General features: G+C 37.2%; 1 protein-coding gene and 1 long non-coding RNA gene across 2 annotated transcripts; one reads left to right on the forward strand and one right to left on the reverse strand.

Moving 5' to 3' along the window:
- Window positions 1–2,619: 2,619 nt before the first annotated feature.
- Window positions 2,620–6,035, reverse strand: LOC113024221 (uncharacterized). Its single transcript, XR_003272642.1, has 4 exons — window positions 6,007–6,035; window positions 4,972–5,001; window positions 4,272–4,308; window positions 2,620–4,199 (listed from the first exon to the last, which is right to left on the reverse strand). It is a non-coding gene; the product is annotated as an uncharacterized LOC113024221 (long non-coding RNA).
- A 4,512-nt stretch (window positions 6,036–10,547) lies between these two features.
- Window positions 10,548–12,908, forward strand: LOC113024220 (zinc finger BED domain-containing protein 1-like). The gene is made up of 2 exons (XM_026171097.1): window positions 10,548–11,815; window positions 11,980–12,908. The coding sequence occupies exons 1-2, from the start codon at window positions 10,749–10,751 to the stop codon at window positions 12,653–12,655; spliced, it is 1,743 nt and encodes a 580-aa protein (XP_026026882.1). The 5' UTR covers window positions 10,548–10,748; the 3' UTR covers window positions 12,656–12,908.
- Window positions 12,909–16,957: the final 4,049 nt, after the last annotated feature.

The following is a 16,957-nucleotide window of genomic DNA, read 5'->3' on the forward strand; positions in this document are numbered from 1 at the left end:
CAATGAAAAAACTAGTGATAAAATAGTCAGAAAATATAAGGAGGGAAAAATGTCAGTGGCCTCCACCTACCTCCCCATTCCTGTTTTGGGGGGTTGTCTTATTGTAGTGCACCCGTTGTTAATGTAATTAGCACCAAAGAAGCTGAAATTGATTAACAACACTCTCTATTTAAGTGACTAGATCAATATCCCAGAAGTTTTATTGACTTGATGCTATACTCTGATTATAAAGTGCAATTCTTGAGGAGTATGTGTCACTAATACTAACATGAGAAGTAATATTTTGTGGTATTACTATTTTGCTCCTATCATTGATTCTCACAGTAAATTATTCTTGATGTCCCCAGAGATCCCTGTCAGTAGTCCATACATGTTAAATATGCTGTTAGGGCGAGAGTTAGAGGCTGAGTTTGCTTTTGGTGGTGCTGTTTGTTTCTAATATGATAGCTGCACATTAGAGGCCTGAAAGTTTAAATGCATTTAAACATTAAAGGTAACTGTTCCACAGCCTAATAATGGAGACGTAAAATTGCTTCAGTTTGCATTTAGATAAAAAAATAAGATATTGATTAAATGTATATTAGTGGGTTTTCTGTGGTCTAGTAGCTGCAACTCCAGCAGTGGAAAAGAGACTAAGCTAGGAGTAAAGAAATATAATAAAATTATACATTTTCTGCACCACCAAACAAATATATGCTCATTCCAGAAACAATGTAACAGTTTGTGCAGCTATAATGTTCTATCTTGGTTTCATTTGGATGCTGATGAGTTACACCTTAACAACATACACCTATAAAACATGCAAGTCTCAAGTACTGTAAGTCTCAAGTCTTTATCCTCAAGTCACAAGTCAAGTCTCAAGTAATGTCAGGCAAGTCAGAGTGGAGTCTCAAGTCACTGGTGTAAAAGTCCGAGTAAAGTCACAAGTCTGAAACTTTGAATTCCAAGTCCTTTTCAGTCTTTAAAAAAAAAAGAAAGAAAAAAAGAATGTTGCAGTTATGCTAAATGTAAATATTAGACCATGTAATTTTTAAATCTGTGTGTTTCTCAACACATGACAAAATAGTGAACTTAGAAAATATACACAAATTGTGAAATTGCACCTCTATAAAATGCAGCTCAATTAAACTTAGTTCCGAGAATAATTTTCACCGACAGTTCTGAGATAAGCTGCATGTTATTCTTCAAATCAAATCAAATCACTTTTATTGTCACATCACATGTGCAGGTACATTGGTACAGTACATGTGAGTGAAATTCTTGTGTGCGAGCTTCACAAGCAACAGAGTTGTGCAAAATACAATAACATAAACAGGCAAAATATACGAATGGCTAAATCTGAAACTAATAAATATATGTACAATATATAATAGTATATGCAAAAAAATTTTCTGGATGTGTATACTAAATGTTTTTCTACGTGTGTGTGTATATATACACATATTTTACAGATTAAATAGAGTAAACAATAAATAAAATATATAAAAATATACAGAGTTGAGACATGTGCAAAACAGTGGCATTACTGTACAGTATGGAGTGCAAAATGTTGATGTTGTTCTTGGATGCGCTTGTAGGACCAGCTTTAAAATCGCATGACAAAAATATCATACACATTAAAAAAAAACTGTATCACCAACGGAGCATGGACAACATTTGCTAGTTAGATGAAGTCAGCTATCTCATCGTAGCAAAAGAGAAGCACCACCTACCATTCTTTATGCAACTTCAACCGTCGGAGAAAGTTGGAAGTTGTTCCATCTCTGTCTGTGATTCTCTTCTTGCATGTTTTGCATATTGGATTTCGGTTTTTGTTGACTACTTCATAGTTTATGTACCTGAAAAAACATATCTCCTTGCAGCCTTTTTTTTTTTTTTTAAATCTGGTTAATTTGATTGTCTGTGCTACAGCTCACGCACACATACGTACGGAGTGTGGTTTGAATAAATGAATGAATGAATTGAATTAATGGTGCACACTTTCTATATAATATGCGTGTTAAATTTTATATTTGGGGTGAAATATCAAGTCTTTTCAAGTAAACCAGTTCAAGTCCAATTCAAGTCCCAGGTCATTGGTGTAAAAGTCCAAGTCAAGTCACAAGTCTTAGAACATTTTTTCAAGTCAAGTCTAAAGTCATAAAATTAATGACTCGAGTCTGACTCGAGTCCACACCTCTGCTTCCCAGCTGAGAATCTATTTTGCTCTTAAAACATGTTTCAAATAACAAAATCGGTGAAAATGTGCTATTATCTGTGAATTTTTAATTGAAATTGTGAACATAACCAGCTCCTGACCAGGTTATGTGTTCGGTGTAAATGATCAATTTATCCAGGATAAGAGGGCCACTTTTATGACTCAGCTAATGCATTAATCTCACTTTTTAGCAAACAGCTCAGTGTTCTTAGTTTTTACTTCATACTTTCCACTTGTGGCTTTTTTTTTTTTTACCTTTGTAATCAGAAAACCATTTTTTAATACTCTATTTTAACGTTTGAGCTTTTGCACTAAATTTATCAGTCTGTTAAAATAAAGCTTGTCATTAATTTGGACGTTTTTTTCCACAATGGCACTTAACAAGCAAAGGTGCAAACCACTGGAAATTTCAGTTTCTTAAGTGAGGATTTTGTCATTTTCTGTTTCATTTATTGATTCAACAAATGGTATAGAATGCATCTTGGTTTTGGCGTCACAGCTTGGTACATTTATGCTATGTCACGGAGAACAAAATAGATCTCTTAATAAATAATTTTTTTTAATATATACATATTCTTTTAATACCGACAAAAATTATCACTGTAAGACCTGAGACATGTAATTGGAGGCATACTGTCAACAAAATCAATTAAAAGAAAAAAAAGATATGGTACAAATGTCAGTAATGCCCCACAGATAATCACAATTTAAATTAACCTTTAAAAACAGCAGCACAATTTCAGCTTTGGAACTGCAGGGAGTAAAACACTACCATGAATTGCACATGACCATCCATATTGTGTGAAGGGACCATTTCTGGCTATGCAGGAATGTAATGTTAGTTAATGGACACAAGATTAATAAAATCTGCACAGTGTGTACCTAGCTTTGTATTCTAATTTTGCTAGCATGATCACAGATGCAAGGCTACAAATGGCACACTGCCAAAATATGAATTCAATCTAAAATTTCTGTTACAAGCGCACGCACAAACACATAGACTTGAGCGACCATGCCATCAAAAATGCTTACACCCCACCAAATGTCCGGCTTTCTTTTTTAAAATAATTTTCCTTTTTCTGTGAACTATTACCATATTAAAAAGATTGAAATTAGACAAGAACAAAGATCTGTGGGGGGTTGCATATCTGAAATCTTTGCACAGCAGTACTCAGTACTTACCATGCATCAAGGTGCTTCCACACAGGAAGTGATTTGCTTGTCGGGCATCACATTTGAAGCTGACAATTGGTCTGTAACAATTCCAGCCTCTGGTTGCCTAGGCAATTCTCTAACGTATTTACTACCCTGTTATATATTAATCACCATTCTACTGCATTTTTATTGGTAATATTTGTTTGCTGCACCACTGTAAATCATTTCCTGTGTGGACACAGCTTAAGTGTCACAAAGTCATCTTCTTTTGGTATGCTTTTCCTTAACTTGCACATATACCTACAAGGAAACTAAGGAGTGAATGATGTAGGGGAGGTAACTTAAACAAGTGAAGGAATTAAGTTTAATATAATAATAACAAATATGAGACAGGTTTAACTGTATACTCAGTCTTATAACAAGACAGACTTGGGTCTCTACGGACTGTGCCAGAAAAGGCTCCTAAATCCTCCCAGATCGATTTCGTGTGTTAGGTTTGTGCAGTGTAACAAACACTTTTATGCTTTTGAGTGCACAACAATCACATAAGTGATTGGAACCAATGTAGACACTGCAGCTGCTCCTGATGTGCTGCTGACAGGTTGCTTTTAGCAATGTGGCCATAAAGACAAGGTGTTGGTTGAAGAACAATTTCAGTTGACAGTCGTAGCAACTGTTTTCAGACACCAACGTTTTATGGAATATTCAAGGGTCTGGGAACATGGAAGGCTTAGACAGTGAAGTTTGTTGCACCCAAACACAACTCTCTTGTAGAACTGCTTTAGAAATATATGTGGAATCTCCCCTTTACAGATGATGAGATGAGCAGCTGCATCATGATCTATAACTGAAATTATACCATAAGCGTTCAAGTGAAACAATAAAGTAAATATTAAAAAACTCCCATGTAAATACTTACTGTAGTCTGGAATTCCCTGGTTCTTGAGGTACTTGCTCTGTAATAGGAAAATAGTATTATTCCACACCCACTTCAACACACAACACATCTCTCATACCTGTGATGTGCATGAGAGTGATGTGTTAATGGTACACATATAAATAAAGTTGTGGTCGCAGTACGTCATCACTAAGTTAGCACTATAGAAGTGGGGCTAGCATAAACTGAATAACTTGAAGTGACAGGTGATTTCAAATGCAACTTTTCAAACAGCTCGGTATATATCAGTAAACAAAACCGTTTCTGCAGTTTGTCACAAATTGTTTGCATTTCCCAGGGAGAGGCAAAAAAAGGAAAACATGTTCATGTTTGACACACAGAGACGGAAGAAAAGATGCAAGGAGGAGGACCAGTGTGGAATAGGAAAGCACTTGAAATTTTATAAACTAGAAATTCGAATCTTACTCTTGTAAAACTCTTATTCCCCAATTCATAGCATTTGTAAATTAGATATGGTCTGTACATGTGCTGCTGATTTATGTTTATGTGAAGTGTCTTGCAAAACAAACTGAAGTATAGTCATTTTGTGTTATTCAAAGGCTGCATGAAGATACTGTACTGTAAATTCTGCTACCCATAATGTAACTACATTATGGGTAGCAGACATCAATTTATATTTAAGGATGGCGATGTTGCTAGTTAGATGCATTTACCTACCTACCTTTTATAAAAGCTCCATGGTATCTTGAGGCTGGAAATAAAACACATGGCTAATAAAACTGTTTATAGTTTGTTGATTTTGAAATTATTACAGCCTGTAGACAAAGAAAAATCTGCTTTATAGATATTATTATACAACTGATTTCTAAGCAGGGGCGATTCTAGGATCAGAGCTTTGGGGGTGCTGTGCCCAGCCAGGCAAGATAAACTTTACTCGTCACGATGAGACGTCTTCCCCGTGTCTGTCAGTCCCTGCACCCTTAAATGTCTCCAGTTGTCCCGAGTTCCCTGTGACTGTCTCCTTGGTGCATTTAAACCCCTGTTCCTCCCTGTCCTCATCGTCTGTTGTCTTCGTTTCCATTATCAGTCATCATAATTTTACCATCTCTGAGTAAGTCTGCAAATTTCTTTATTAAATCATAAGATTCTTAAATTCATCAAGTCTCTCTGTGCCTTGGTCCTCGTCACAAAACATGACATCACTGTTTTGTACATTTTAACACAACTTAATCCCCATATTTGAGAAAGAAAAGCAAAAAACTTTTTTTTAAGTCTGTAACAAAACCATCAAATCTGATCAAGGTTATTTAAATGCTGCAAACGAAGAATGGATTGGAATAGAAAAAAATACATATCCTAACCTTAATTACTGGGGGAGAATAATGAATGATGCTCATAGTGAGTAAGAAGTAAATTGAGTGCATTTTTTGGACAGAGATTCACTTTTAATGTGTATGTATAATACAATACAGATATATAAAAATACACTCCAAAAATAGAGTCCTTGAAATGTACAAATGTACAAAATAAAATTATAAAAATGGAGGCAACTTTGCCTGTGGTACAATGTACACAATGTATGAAAAGATCTTTACTGCAGATACTACTATGGCTCTGCAGATTTTTTCTTTTCTTTTAACCTATGTCGCCTCACCTGAGGCTGGCAAATCTGTCTATCACTGTTTGGTGGTCAAGTCTCTCAAGCAGTTTAACAGTTTCTGTTTTGCCTGTCACTTTTCCCTGTCTGTGTTCTTACCTGGTTCTTCCTGACCTTTCTCCTCACGTTCCCCTCTTTCCTCTCTCCCTCTTCGGACTGACAAATAGATTGTATTCAATTAGATGAAAAAAATTACATTAATATGAGACAACAAATACTATTAAGATCACTAATAAAAAAAGTCCTCTCTCAGTGTACTTTCAACCAAAAGGCAAATAACCAAACCACATGAACATCTAATAAAAGAAATAAATATTGAAACACTGATCCAACATTATCCTTGATTGACGGATCATTTGATTTTACACTTTTACCTGAATGTTGCTCCTGGGTTTAATCTTGGCACATGCACATATGACAAAATAACAAACTTCCCTCATTCCATTTCAAATAGGACAGTGGTAACAACAGCAGGCTACAGACAATTTTAAGTTTTAGATTTTAAATAGGTTATATAAATTTTAATGGGAGCAACAGGGCGGTCAAATGTCGCTGATTTTACTACAGAGTAGGACGGATTGTAGGGTAGCAAACATCGTCGGAAAACACGTTTCCAACACTGCAGGTTACCTGGTGTAATGTTTTTCAGCTCAAAAGAAACATGGTCTGACTCCTACCTAACTATATAAAGAGTAACTGAAGGTTAAATGCAGCTAATATGTCCTGTTTTAAGCCAAGCACTCACACCTCCGATCCGCTGCGTCTCAGCCACCATCGCTCTTGCAGCAACGGTAGGGGAGAGGCGAGCTGGAACAAACCATTTTTTTGGGGGGGGGGGGAGTTATCTATACTTTCGTTGTTAAAATGTTACGTCTCAAACAAGTACTGAATGCTTTTTATATTTTAGTAGTGTGTCGCAAACAGTAAATATTGTCAAAAAAAAGTAAGAAGTCTTTGGGGGTGCTATGATTCAAAAACTGGCTAAAATCGCCCCTGTTTCTAAGTAATTTCCCCCCACTCTGGACTACTAGAATCTAATCTAAGGGTTGCCTTACTGACCAAACCCGACCTCGGGTTACAACAATTAGTAAAGTTAATAAATTACAGCAATTGTTTGAATACTGTGGGTATAATTGAGATGAAATAAAAGCAAATTCTGAAAAAGGAAAAAGACTTAATCTACAATCCATCTAAACCAGAAATGTTTTAAATAAATTTTAAAAAAAAGATATGGTTTCCATATACAAATGATACAAGTTCAGTAATTAATTGGTTGCATGATAATGTCAGTCTGAACTTCAGTTCATGTTCCAGAGGGGTGAGAAAAATTGATATGATCTCAGTGACTTTCACTATGGCGTGACTGACAGTGCCAGAAGGGGTGGTTTAATTATTTCACAAACTGCTGATCTCCTGAGATTTTCACACACAACAACGTGAGTGTCAGTTCTGTGGACAGAAATGCCTTATTGATGAGGCCAGACTAGTTGGAGTTGACAACCATTACTTACAATTTCCGTAAGCAGAAAACATCTCAGGATACACACATATTGTACTTATAACACGAGGCAGGTGACCTACAACCACAATTGGCTCCACAATACTAAAGTAAAAAAAAAACAAACCTTTAAGGAAATAGGAAAATGTTCATTGAAAACTGGACACTTAACCACAAAGGTCCAAACTGGGTGTAAACCATAGTTTTCTGGTTAACCTTTCTTGGTAAACGTGAGACCACAGCTTCCTAATGTGGTATTTGTAGTTCCCTAAATCAGGATGGTTATGGCTATACTTGTTGGTTATGTTGGCATCTGACAAAATGGGATTTATCACGAGCTAGGATGATAATATGTTGGTAGTGTAATGATGTGGGCAATGTTTTCCTGGGAAAATAAGCAGATAAGCTGGTTTTATTGGAATACACATTATGCAGATAATCCCTTTATCGTCACAGTTTGCTAATAGTCACTATTTATAGAATGATAAATCGTGCAATATCACAAACTGAAAATCAACCAGATTTTTTTTTTTTTTTTTTTAATCTTTGTGTTACTGCACAATGAAAAATTTACAGGAATTTTTGGCTATTTGCTGTTGAAACTTAAATTCTGTTTATTTAAATTTATTTATTTTATTTCTTTATTTTTTATTCATTACTTTAATTCAAACCATTGCTTGTTTTTGTTTTACATGAAATTTCCCACTTGTGGGACTAATAAAGGTATCTTATCTTATCTTCTCACTGAGATTATTCCATAGTATCTTAGCTACACTGTGCACTAATATATATACAGTGGGGCAAAAAAGTATTTAGTCAGCCACCGATTGTGCAAGTTCCCACACCTAAAATGATGACAGAGGTCAGTAATTTGCACCAGAGGTACACTTCAACTGTGAGAGACAGAATGTGAAAAAGAAAAAAATCCATGAATCCACATGGTAGGATTTGTAAAGAATTTATTCGTAAATCAGGGTGGAAAATAAGTATTTGGTCAATAACAAAAGTACAACTCAATACTTTGTAACATAACCTTTGTTGGCAATAACAGAGGTCAAACGTTTACTATAGGTCTTTACCAGGTTTGCACACACAGTAGCTGGTATTTTGGCCCATTCCTCCATGCAGATCTTCTCGAGAGCAGTGATGTTTTGGGGCTGTCGCCGAGCAACACGGACTTTCAACTCCCGCCACAGATTTTCTATGGGGTTGAGGTCTGGAGACTGGCGAGGCCACTCCAGGACTTTCAAATGCTTCTTACGGAGCCACTCCTTTGTTGCCCGGGCGGTGTGTTTTGGATCATTGTCATGTTGGAAGACCCAGCCTCGTTTCATCTTCAAAGTCCTCACTGATGGAAGGAGGTTTTGGCTCAAAATCTCACGATACATGGCCCCATTCATTCTGTCCTTAACACGGATCAGTCGTCCTGTCCACTTGGCAGAAAAACAGCCCCATAGCATGATGTTTCCACCCCCATGCTTCACAGTAGGTATGGTGTTCTTGGGATGCAACTCAGTATTCTTCTTCCTCCAAACACGACGAGTTGAGTTTATACCAAAAAGTTCTACTTTGGTTTCATCTGACCACATGACATTCTCCCAATCCTCTGCTGTATCATCCATGTGCTCTCTGGCAAACTTCAGACGGGCCTGGACATGCACTGGCTTCAGCAGCGGAACACGTCTGGCACTGCGGGATTTGATTCCCTGCCGTTGTAGTGTGTTACTGATGGTGACCTTTGTTACTTTGGTCCCAGCTCTCTGCAGGTCATTCACCAGGTCCCCCCGTGTGGTTCTGGGATCTTTGCTCACCGTTCTCATGATCATTTTGACCCCACGGGATGAGATCTTGCGTGGAGCCCCAGATCGAGGGAGATTATCAGTGGTCTTGTATGTCTTCCATTTTCTGATGATTGCTCCCACAGTTGATTTTTTCACACCAAGCTGCTTGCCTATTGTAGATTCACTCTTCCCAGTCTGGTGCAGGTCTACAATACTTTTCCTGGTGTCCTTCGAAAGCTCTTTGGTCTTGGCCATGGCGGAGTTTGGAGTCTGACTGTTTGAGGCTGTGGACAGGTGTCTTTTATACAGATGATGAGTTCAAACAGGTGCCATTCATACAGGTAACGAGTGGGGGACAGAAACGCTTCTTACAGAAGACGTTACAGGTCTGTGAGAGCCAGAGATTTTCCTTGTTTGAGGTGACCAAATACTTATTTTCCACCCTAATTTACGAATAAATTCTTTACAAATCCTACCATGTGGATTCATGGATTTTTTTTTTCACATTCTGCCTCTCACAGTTGAAGTGTACCTCTGGTGCAAATTACTGACCTCTGTCATCATTTTAGGTGGGGGAACTTGCACAATCGGTGGCTGACTAAATACTTTTTTGCCCCACTGTATCTTGCCGAACAACAGGGAAATTTTATATCCAACTGTGGTTGTCTCCATTAAAAACTCTTCCCACCAGAGTTTTTAATGGTGGGAAGCCATCTTTATAATATCATTGCTTACACTATTGTGTAAGAGTCCACAATATTAACTCTTCAGTCCTCTGTATGGACCCTTGAATCCTATGCACATATAGTGATAGCCAAAGACCATCAATATATGCAACATCACCATGTTCACTTCCATTACCATTCTGGATGACTGCCAACATTATCCCTGTAGAACATTATTGATATTTTCTGTTATATTGTGTCATTTATACAAGATGAAGGACACCATTCTGCCCAGCTGTAGCAAATATGACAACATTTTCCCCACACTGACACTGGCATTTGTACCTTGGCTAGTGATATTCATTAAATGCCCCCTTGTCCAGCTTCATCAGTAAATGTGTAATTTGTGTGGGTGCAGCATTCTAGCCCATTATTCTAAAAAAAAGAATCAGAATAACCAAGAATCATTGATGAGCTACATGTAGTTGTCATAGTTTACGTCTGTACAAAGTATTGCAAGATGAATATCTATCGAATAGGTCCTTGAATCTCTCTTCACTCAAAGGCAACCATGTATATCTGTTACATATGTACTCCATGCTGTTGTAGCACACAAGCTAGTGTTGACAGGCCAACCCTCTTTATGTTGTGATTAGTGCTGTCAAAATTATCGCGTTAATTGTTAAGATCAACGCGAAATGTTTAATGCATTAAAAAAATTTAACACTGATTTTGTTTTTTTATTAATTTCCTGTAATCTAAGACCTTTAAATTCATGAGCACCTCTGGAGGAGGGGGCAACAGTGTGCTATGCTGGCGTTTGGCCTGACAGAAATGATTAGAAGAAGAAGTGACACCATGCTACTATCTAGCTAACACTAGCTAACACACGCAAGCATGGACGAGGGCGGACTTTTGGGTGGAAAGTTTCTCTTTAAGAAGTTGCCTGATGGCTTGTTGGACAAAACGAGAGTAAGATGCACAATTTGCAACGCTGAATTCAAGTACCACAGAAGCAGTTCATCACTGGCGTATCACCTGAGAGCAAAACACCCAACTGAATCCACCTCTACGGGACCTCGCCAGTCTACGCTTCAGGAGTATGGTGCTTGTGGACGAATAACAAAAAATGTGAGAGAAAAGGTAACCAATTCCTTGGTTGTTTGGATAGCTAAAAACTGCCGACCAGTTAGCATAGTAGAAGATGATGGACTGAGAGAAGTCATTCGTGCTGCATCAGGAGATGAGTGTTACAATCTGCCCTCGAGAGGAACCATTGTGTCGAGACTGCACACTTTGTATGGGGACCAGAGGGCTCAGCAGTCCAGCAAGCTTGTGCAAGTAAGGAATGTCGCTCTCACCGGAGACCACTGGACTTCGGTGAACAACGATAATTACTTGGGGGTCATGGCGCATTTTATTGATAACGACTGGACTATGCAATCATTTGCACTAACAGTGAGTAAAACTGAAGAGAGACACTATGCTGAGGCGTGTGCTGACCATTTTCTGAATGTTGCAAACGAATGGAAAATCAAGGACAAGGTAACCACGCTTGGCACCGACAGTGCTCGTAACATGGTTGCAGCCGCCAGACTACTTCCATTTGAACACATGCCCTGCATGGCCCACATTCTGCAAAGAACAGTCACAGTTTCTCTTAATGACAGCGCATTTGAAAGGGCTCTGGCCAAATGTCGCAAGATTGTTGGACATTTTAAGCATAGTCCAGCAAACGCTCAGGAATTAAAGGCACAGCAAGCTGCACATGGACATCAAACAGAACCGCTTGTTCAGGACGTTCCAACAAGATGGAACTCCACCCTAGAGATGATCAAGCGGATCCAGAGAAACAAATTTGGGCTGACCACCATCCTGACTCAACAAAACAGCAAGGTGACTATGTTGACTGACCAGGAGCTTGACAGACTGCAAAAGCTGGAGGAACTACTGGAACCTTGCAGGTAAATACATTTTGTTTCTCATGATTGTGTGTCTATCTTTGCATTCTAGCTTTGTTTTCAAGTATGTTCTCCACCTCCACCTCTCTGTGTATTTTCATATGTAGTTTTTATGTTTGTCTCTGTGTGATTAATAGAAAAATACAGACTTGATCTTTCTATTGCAGATATGTTACCGAACTGCTGGGAGGAGAGCGGTATGTCTCTTGTTCCATGGTGTTGCCAGCCTTGTGTCATTTGTTCAGGATTATGGAGCCCTCAGATGATGACCCAGTCTACGTTTTGAGGTTTAAGAAGATTTTTACCACAGACCTAGCTCAGCGGAGGGACAGCAGCAATCTCACATGGCTGAAGATCGCTACTGCCCTTGATCCCAGGTTTAAAGATCTTAAATGCCTTTCCAAAGATGAAAGAAGAGAGGTGTGGGCATCAGTACATGACCTTCTGATGTCAGAGACGGATGCACACCAACCATCTGCTCAGACAACAGAGGAACCCTCACCAAAGAAGAGCAAGATGTCCATCTGCTTGCTGGGTTCTCCTGATTCAGATACAGAGGAAGAGGAAGATGCTATAGACTGCTGTCTGAATCTGTACAAAGCAGAGCCCAAAATTGACATAGGAGAGTGTCCACTACAGTGGTGGTTAAAGAGAGAAGGAGCACATGCCAGGCTGGCACCTATTGCACGCAAGTACCTGTCAACCCCTGCAACCACAGTGCCTTGTGAGAGATTATTCTCACTCTCAGGTCACATCATTCAAAAGAAGCGTGCTTCTTTGTCATCAGACAATGTAAACAGAATAGTCTGCCTCAGTAACTGGCTGAGTGCAAAGAAGGACTAATCCAGATTGCTCCTTTGAAGTGAAAAATGTTCAACATTCTGGGTTTTCAGCTTTGTCTTTTTGTGTTTTAAATACTGAGTTTTGTGCACCCTTTATTGTTATGATATTCACTTTAACCTGTAGGCCTGGGTTCAGTCACTGTTGATGGCCTTAAAGGTTTTTTGTAAGTTTTCACTGTGTTAAAGATTGATGAAAACTATTAAAATTCTCTTTGAATTTCAGCATACATTCTTTGTGTTTATTCTGCATTTACTTCATTGTGTTGCATAAATGTCTGTTACAATCTTAAAATATAAAGAATAAAAAAAATGTAATTGGAGCCAGGCTATTAATAAAGTAATTGAGATTAATCGCAATTAATAACAGAAAATTGTGAGATTAGTTAGTTAATTTTTTTTAATCTATTGACAGCACTAGTTGTGATATGTAGTGTTGTTGTCCATGATGCACTCATGCATTTGTCTCGGGCAAATTCTCTTGTCGGCCAAGGCTACGTTTACAATAGCTGTTTTCTATTCAGCTGTGATCATCTGCTGTATCCCACCAGAAACCATTTTTCTAGTGCCCTTCACAAGAAACAAAAAATGTTTTAAAATAAATTGTTACCGACCTTTACTGATCTGTACTTTTAAAAAAAAATTTAATTGGGAAATTAAAATGATAGTTTTTACCGCTTAGAGACTATTGGATAGTTTTGCAATTCTACATAATAAACCATTATAACAAGAAAATTGTAATAAGCTGGTTAAAAAACAAGAATTGTACCTTCATTTTGGTGCAGTTTGTAATAAATGCATCAAGATACAATTTTTCATGAATTAAACATGATACAACTAGAGCAAAACCTCAGTCCAAATCAGCAAAGAAGCTAGAGTTTCATAGTGAATGTAGTTCTTTGTGGATGTATATAACTTAATTCAACCAGATGTCAGCAGATGTTTATCCTGGCTGATTTCCATCCTCTACACTGACAGTATAATATTTATGCTGTCTTTTTTCTAGATGGTATAAAGTTGGTATGAAGGTGGAATTCAGTCAGTGAATCTAAGCATCATCAGCTAAAATTCATATGAATCTCTGCCATAGCCAAACTGACCATGAAACCACATCCACATTGTACCAATCACAGACTGTTCTTTACTTTAAACCCATCACAGTACAATAAACTAACCTGTTTATCCTGCGCTATGTAGAAGATTTTCATGCAACCTTTAAGTAGCAATTAGTCTACCTCAGTTTGATTTGCATATTGTTTCACAATGTGAAAAACATAATATTGTGTGTACAGACCCAATATCTGATTTAAAAACTAGGATTTACATTTCAGCTTTAAATTTCCAGTTTATGAAATCCCACTTCTTCCTCTCCTGTCCAATCTTTCTTATCTTTCTCCACCTCTCTGTGAAATACAGCAGCTGGACATTTAGCTAGGAGCACACTGTGAGACAAACTGAACACAAACAGTTTGTGTGCTTGCTGATGTTTGTTGAGCGGATAGAAACACTGCATTTCGAATTAGTAGACACTAAAAACGTTACAGTCTTCATGCTTGCTCCTCTTCAGTAGAGCTAGCTAGTTGCTAAAGCACCTCGACCGCAACTTACGGACACTGCAAGTCATTTCAATGTTGTGCCAAAAATGCAACAAAAACATTGTCTCCCTTTTAACCCCTGACTTAGGCACATGTCATCTCTTTTTATACCATCCTCTGGTGATTAGTACACGAACAGGATTGCCTTTCATCTGTTACTGATTATGCTTTGATGTTTGGAGGCTCGCAGTGACAAAATAACAACTCACCAAATGCGTTAAATCAAAATTAGCAAGCCTGTTTTGAAAATGTAAGGAGTAGAAAGTACAGATATTAGTTTAAAAATGTAGGGAGTAAAAGTAAGAAGTAGTATGAAAAAAAAACAACTGCTCAAGTAAAATGAGTAATATTATTCATTATTATTTTTTCCTTTGCCACTTCACCATGTTAGGTTTTATTGCTATAGAATGTTTTTGACTTTTTTTAAAAACTTTTTTTAAGTCAAAATTTCCTCAACTTACACACAATTTTCCAATGTAATTTACTGTTCTTGAAAAAAGAAGTTGTTTTATTTTTAATTGTCATGCATTATGTGATGCACTACCAAAGGCACAAGTGGCAGAAGTTCAGTGCAATTACAGAAAACAGAAAATTGATTGCACACAGCAATGCTAAATTTTCACAGTAATCTGATGAAACCATTATATGTGAGTACAAAAAGCACAGGAAGCATGGGGGAGTTAAGTTTGGTATCTTTTCAAAACTGCAAAAGCAGGGGAAGATTATAAGTGGTGGTGGGCGTGGGGTAAGAGGAAGATTACAGAAAAACCAACAAGAGTAATTTTAGACTTAATTTGACCAATTGTGATGACACATGTTCCTGTTTGTAGAATTATAATAATAAAAGTAGAACAAGGAGCACACCTCAATCTCAGCAGATTCATGAATTCACAGAAATAAACTTTTTTTTAAGTTTGGTTTTTGGTTTGGTTTGAGCTATTTTATTAATTTATTTCTTTGAGCATTAAAGCATTGCAAAATAAGGGGATGAGAGATTTTCATAAATACAGTTGATAGAATTCAGCAAAATGGCTATTCAAAACAATGCTGTGCAATAAGGCATTGAACATACATAGTAACTTTTGCGCATAACAAAAGTGTACAAAATAGCCTTTAAAGCATATAGGTTAAAGCCTTCTTGTGGTCTAACCTGCGTGCTCTTTTTTCAGGGTGCTAAATAATGCAGTATTGTCAATCGCTGTATGCACCATTACGTACATAGTGTCCTAGTGTCCATGGGGACTTTGGTGACTGCTGCACTATCTGACCATCAGGAGTTAATATCTGTTTGTGAAACTTGCAAAAACTATACTTATAGCTTAAAGGGGTGACATTGGCCTTAGTTATAGGTTTATGAACTAGGAGGCTGTGGTTTTGACACTGGTGTTTTGCGCTTGAAAAAAACCCACTTGCTCTGCACTAAATTGAAAGGTTTGGGTCAAACCTCTGATAATATATCTTCCAGCATGATGTACATTTCATTCATATGCTTCCAAATGAGCCTTTTATTGAATTCTCTTACAAGACACAAAATTTTGACAGGAAACTGTCGAAAATGAATGATCGCAGTTGCATTTTGGGTACATGGACTACTGCCACTCCAATATGTTGCTCCTCATATTAAAGTCACTTGATGACTGTGTTTCTATGGAAACAGCAGGGTGGAAATAAATATTAGTACAGCTATTTTTCCAGTGACAACAGGATCCAAATGACCATACATTTGTTTATACCATTAGATTTGTTTTTCTTATTTATATGTAGTCATGGTTTGATGATGCTCCTATTATTACTGCTGATCATATCTTTTTATTTTGACTTTTTCATCAGTTTTCATAAATCACTTTGTATTTCTTGGTTAAATATTTTTATTATTCTTAATTGTATCGTATTGCTGTTACTATTATACCTGTTTCTTTTTTTTATCTCGACCCTAGGTGTTTTTATGACATATGTATTACTTATTTATTATTGTAATTTCCCAATAATATGATCAAATTTGTTAAATACTTAGTTAATAGAGAGTAAAACAAGATTAATGTGATCAATTCGTAATTTGATAAATTGTGAAATCTATGCACAATATTGCTGTTTTATAGACCATCATTTTAAAAATGACAAACATACACATATAGTTGCTTATATTTTGCATACATATTAACGTTAACGCTCCCCTTTTGTTACAAGATGGCTCGGTTTATTTGAGCTGTCAAGGCTTTGGGCCTTGACAGCTGCTTTAATAGAGAAAACTTAATAGTTGTTCCAGAGAAGTGTGCAGACCTGACCCCGTGGAGTAAAGGTGTCTTTTGTATTTTCTTTTAAAGATCGACCTTTAGTTGATCTAACTCACTTACTTGACATTAGTTTGGACAGTTTGACATTTATGTACAGTTTGACATTTTCTTTAGAAAGTGGGCAACTTTCAAATAGTAGAAATATAATAAAACTGAACATCTCAAGTAGGGCAGTTAGTTTACTATTTAGGAAAAAAAAGATAAATTGGGCATGACGAATCTGGTGGGTTTTTTTTTTTGTAGTTCTGTTCCTGCTTTCAAACTGTTTGCCTAGCCAGCTGAGCCACTGTACTATTTGTAATTACTTCTTTGCTCACAGGAATGATGCTTTCAGTAAAGGAGAGCCAAAGGGACATGAGCGAGGCATGTACCACATGCACATCTTAGCTTTCACTTCACTAAATAATTTACAAAAAG

The sequence above is a fragment of the Astatotilapia calliptera genome, chromosome 6 (assembly GCF_900246225.1).
Source record: "Astatotilapia calliptera chromosome 6, fAstCal1.2, whole genome shotgun sequence".
Lineage (NCBI taxonomy): Eukaryota > Metazoa > Chordata > Actinopteri > Cichliformes > Cichlidae > Astatotilapia > Astatotilapia calliptera.

Coding starts and splice junctions, on each gene's coding strand:
- LOC113024220 (XM_026171097.1), top strand. CDS start 10,749: ATGGACGAGGGCGGACTTTTGGGTGGAAAGTTTCTCTTTAAGAAGTTG. Junction 11,816..11,979: donor GAACTACTGGAACCTTGCAG/GTAAATACATTT, acceptor TTTCTATTGCAG/ATATGTTACCGAACTGCTGG.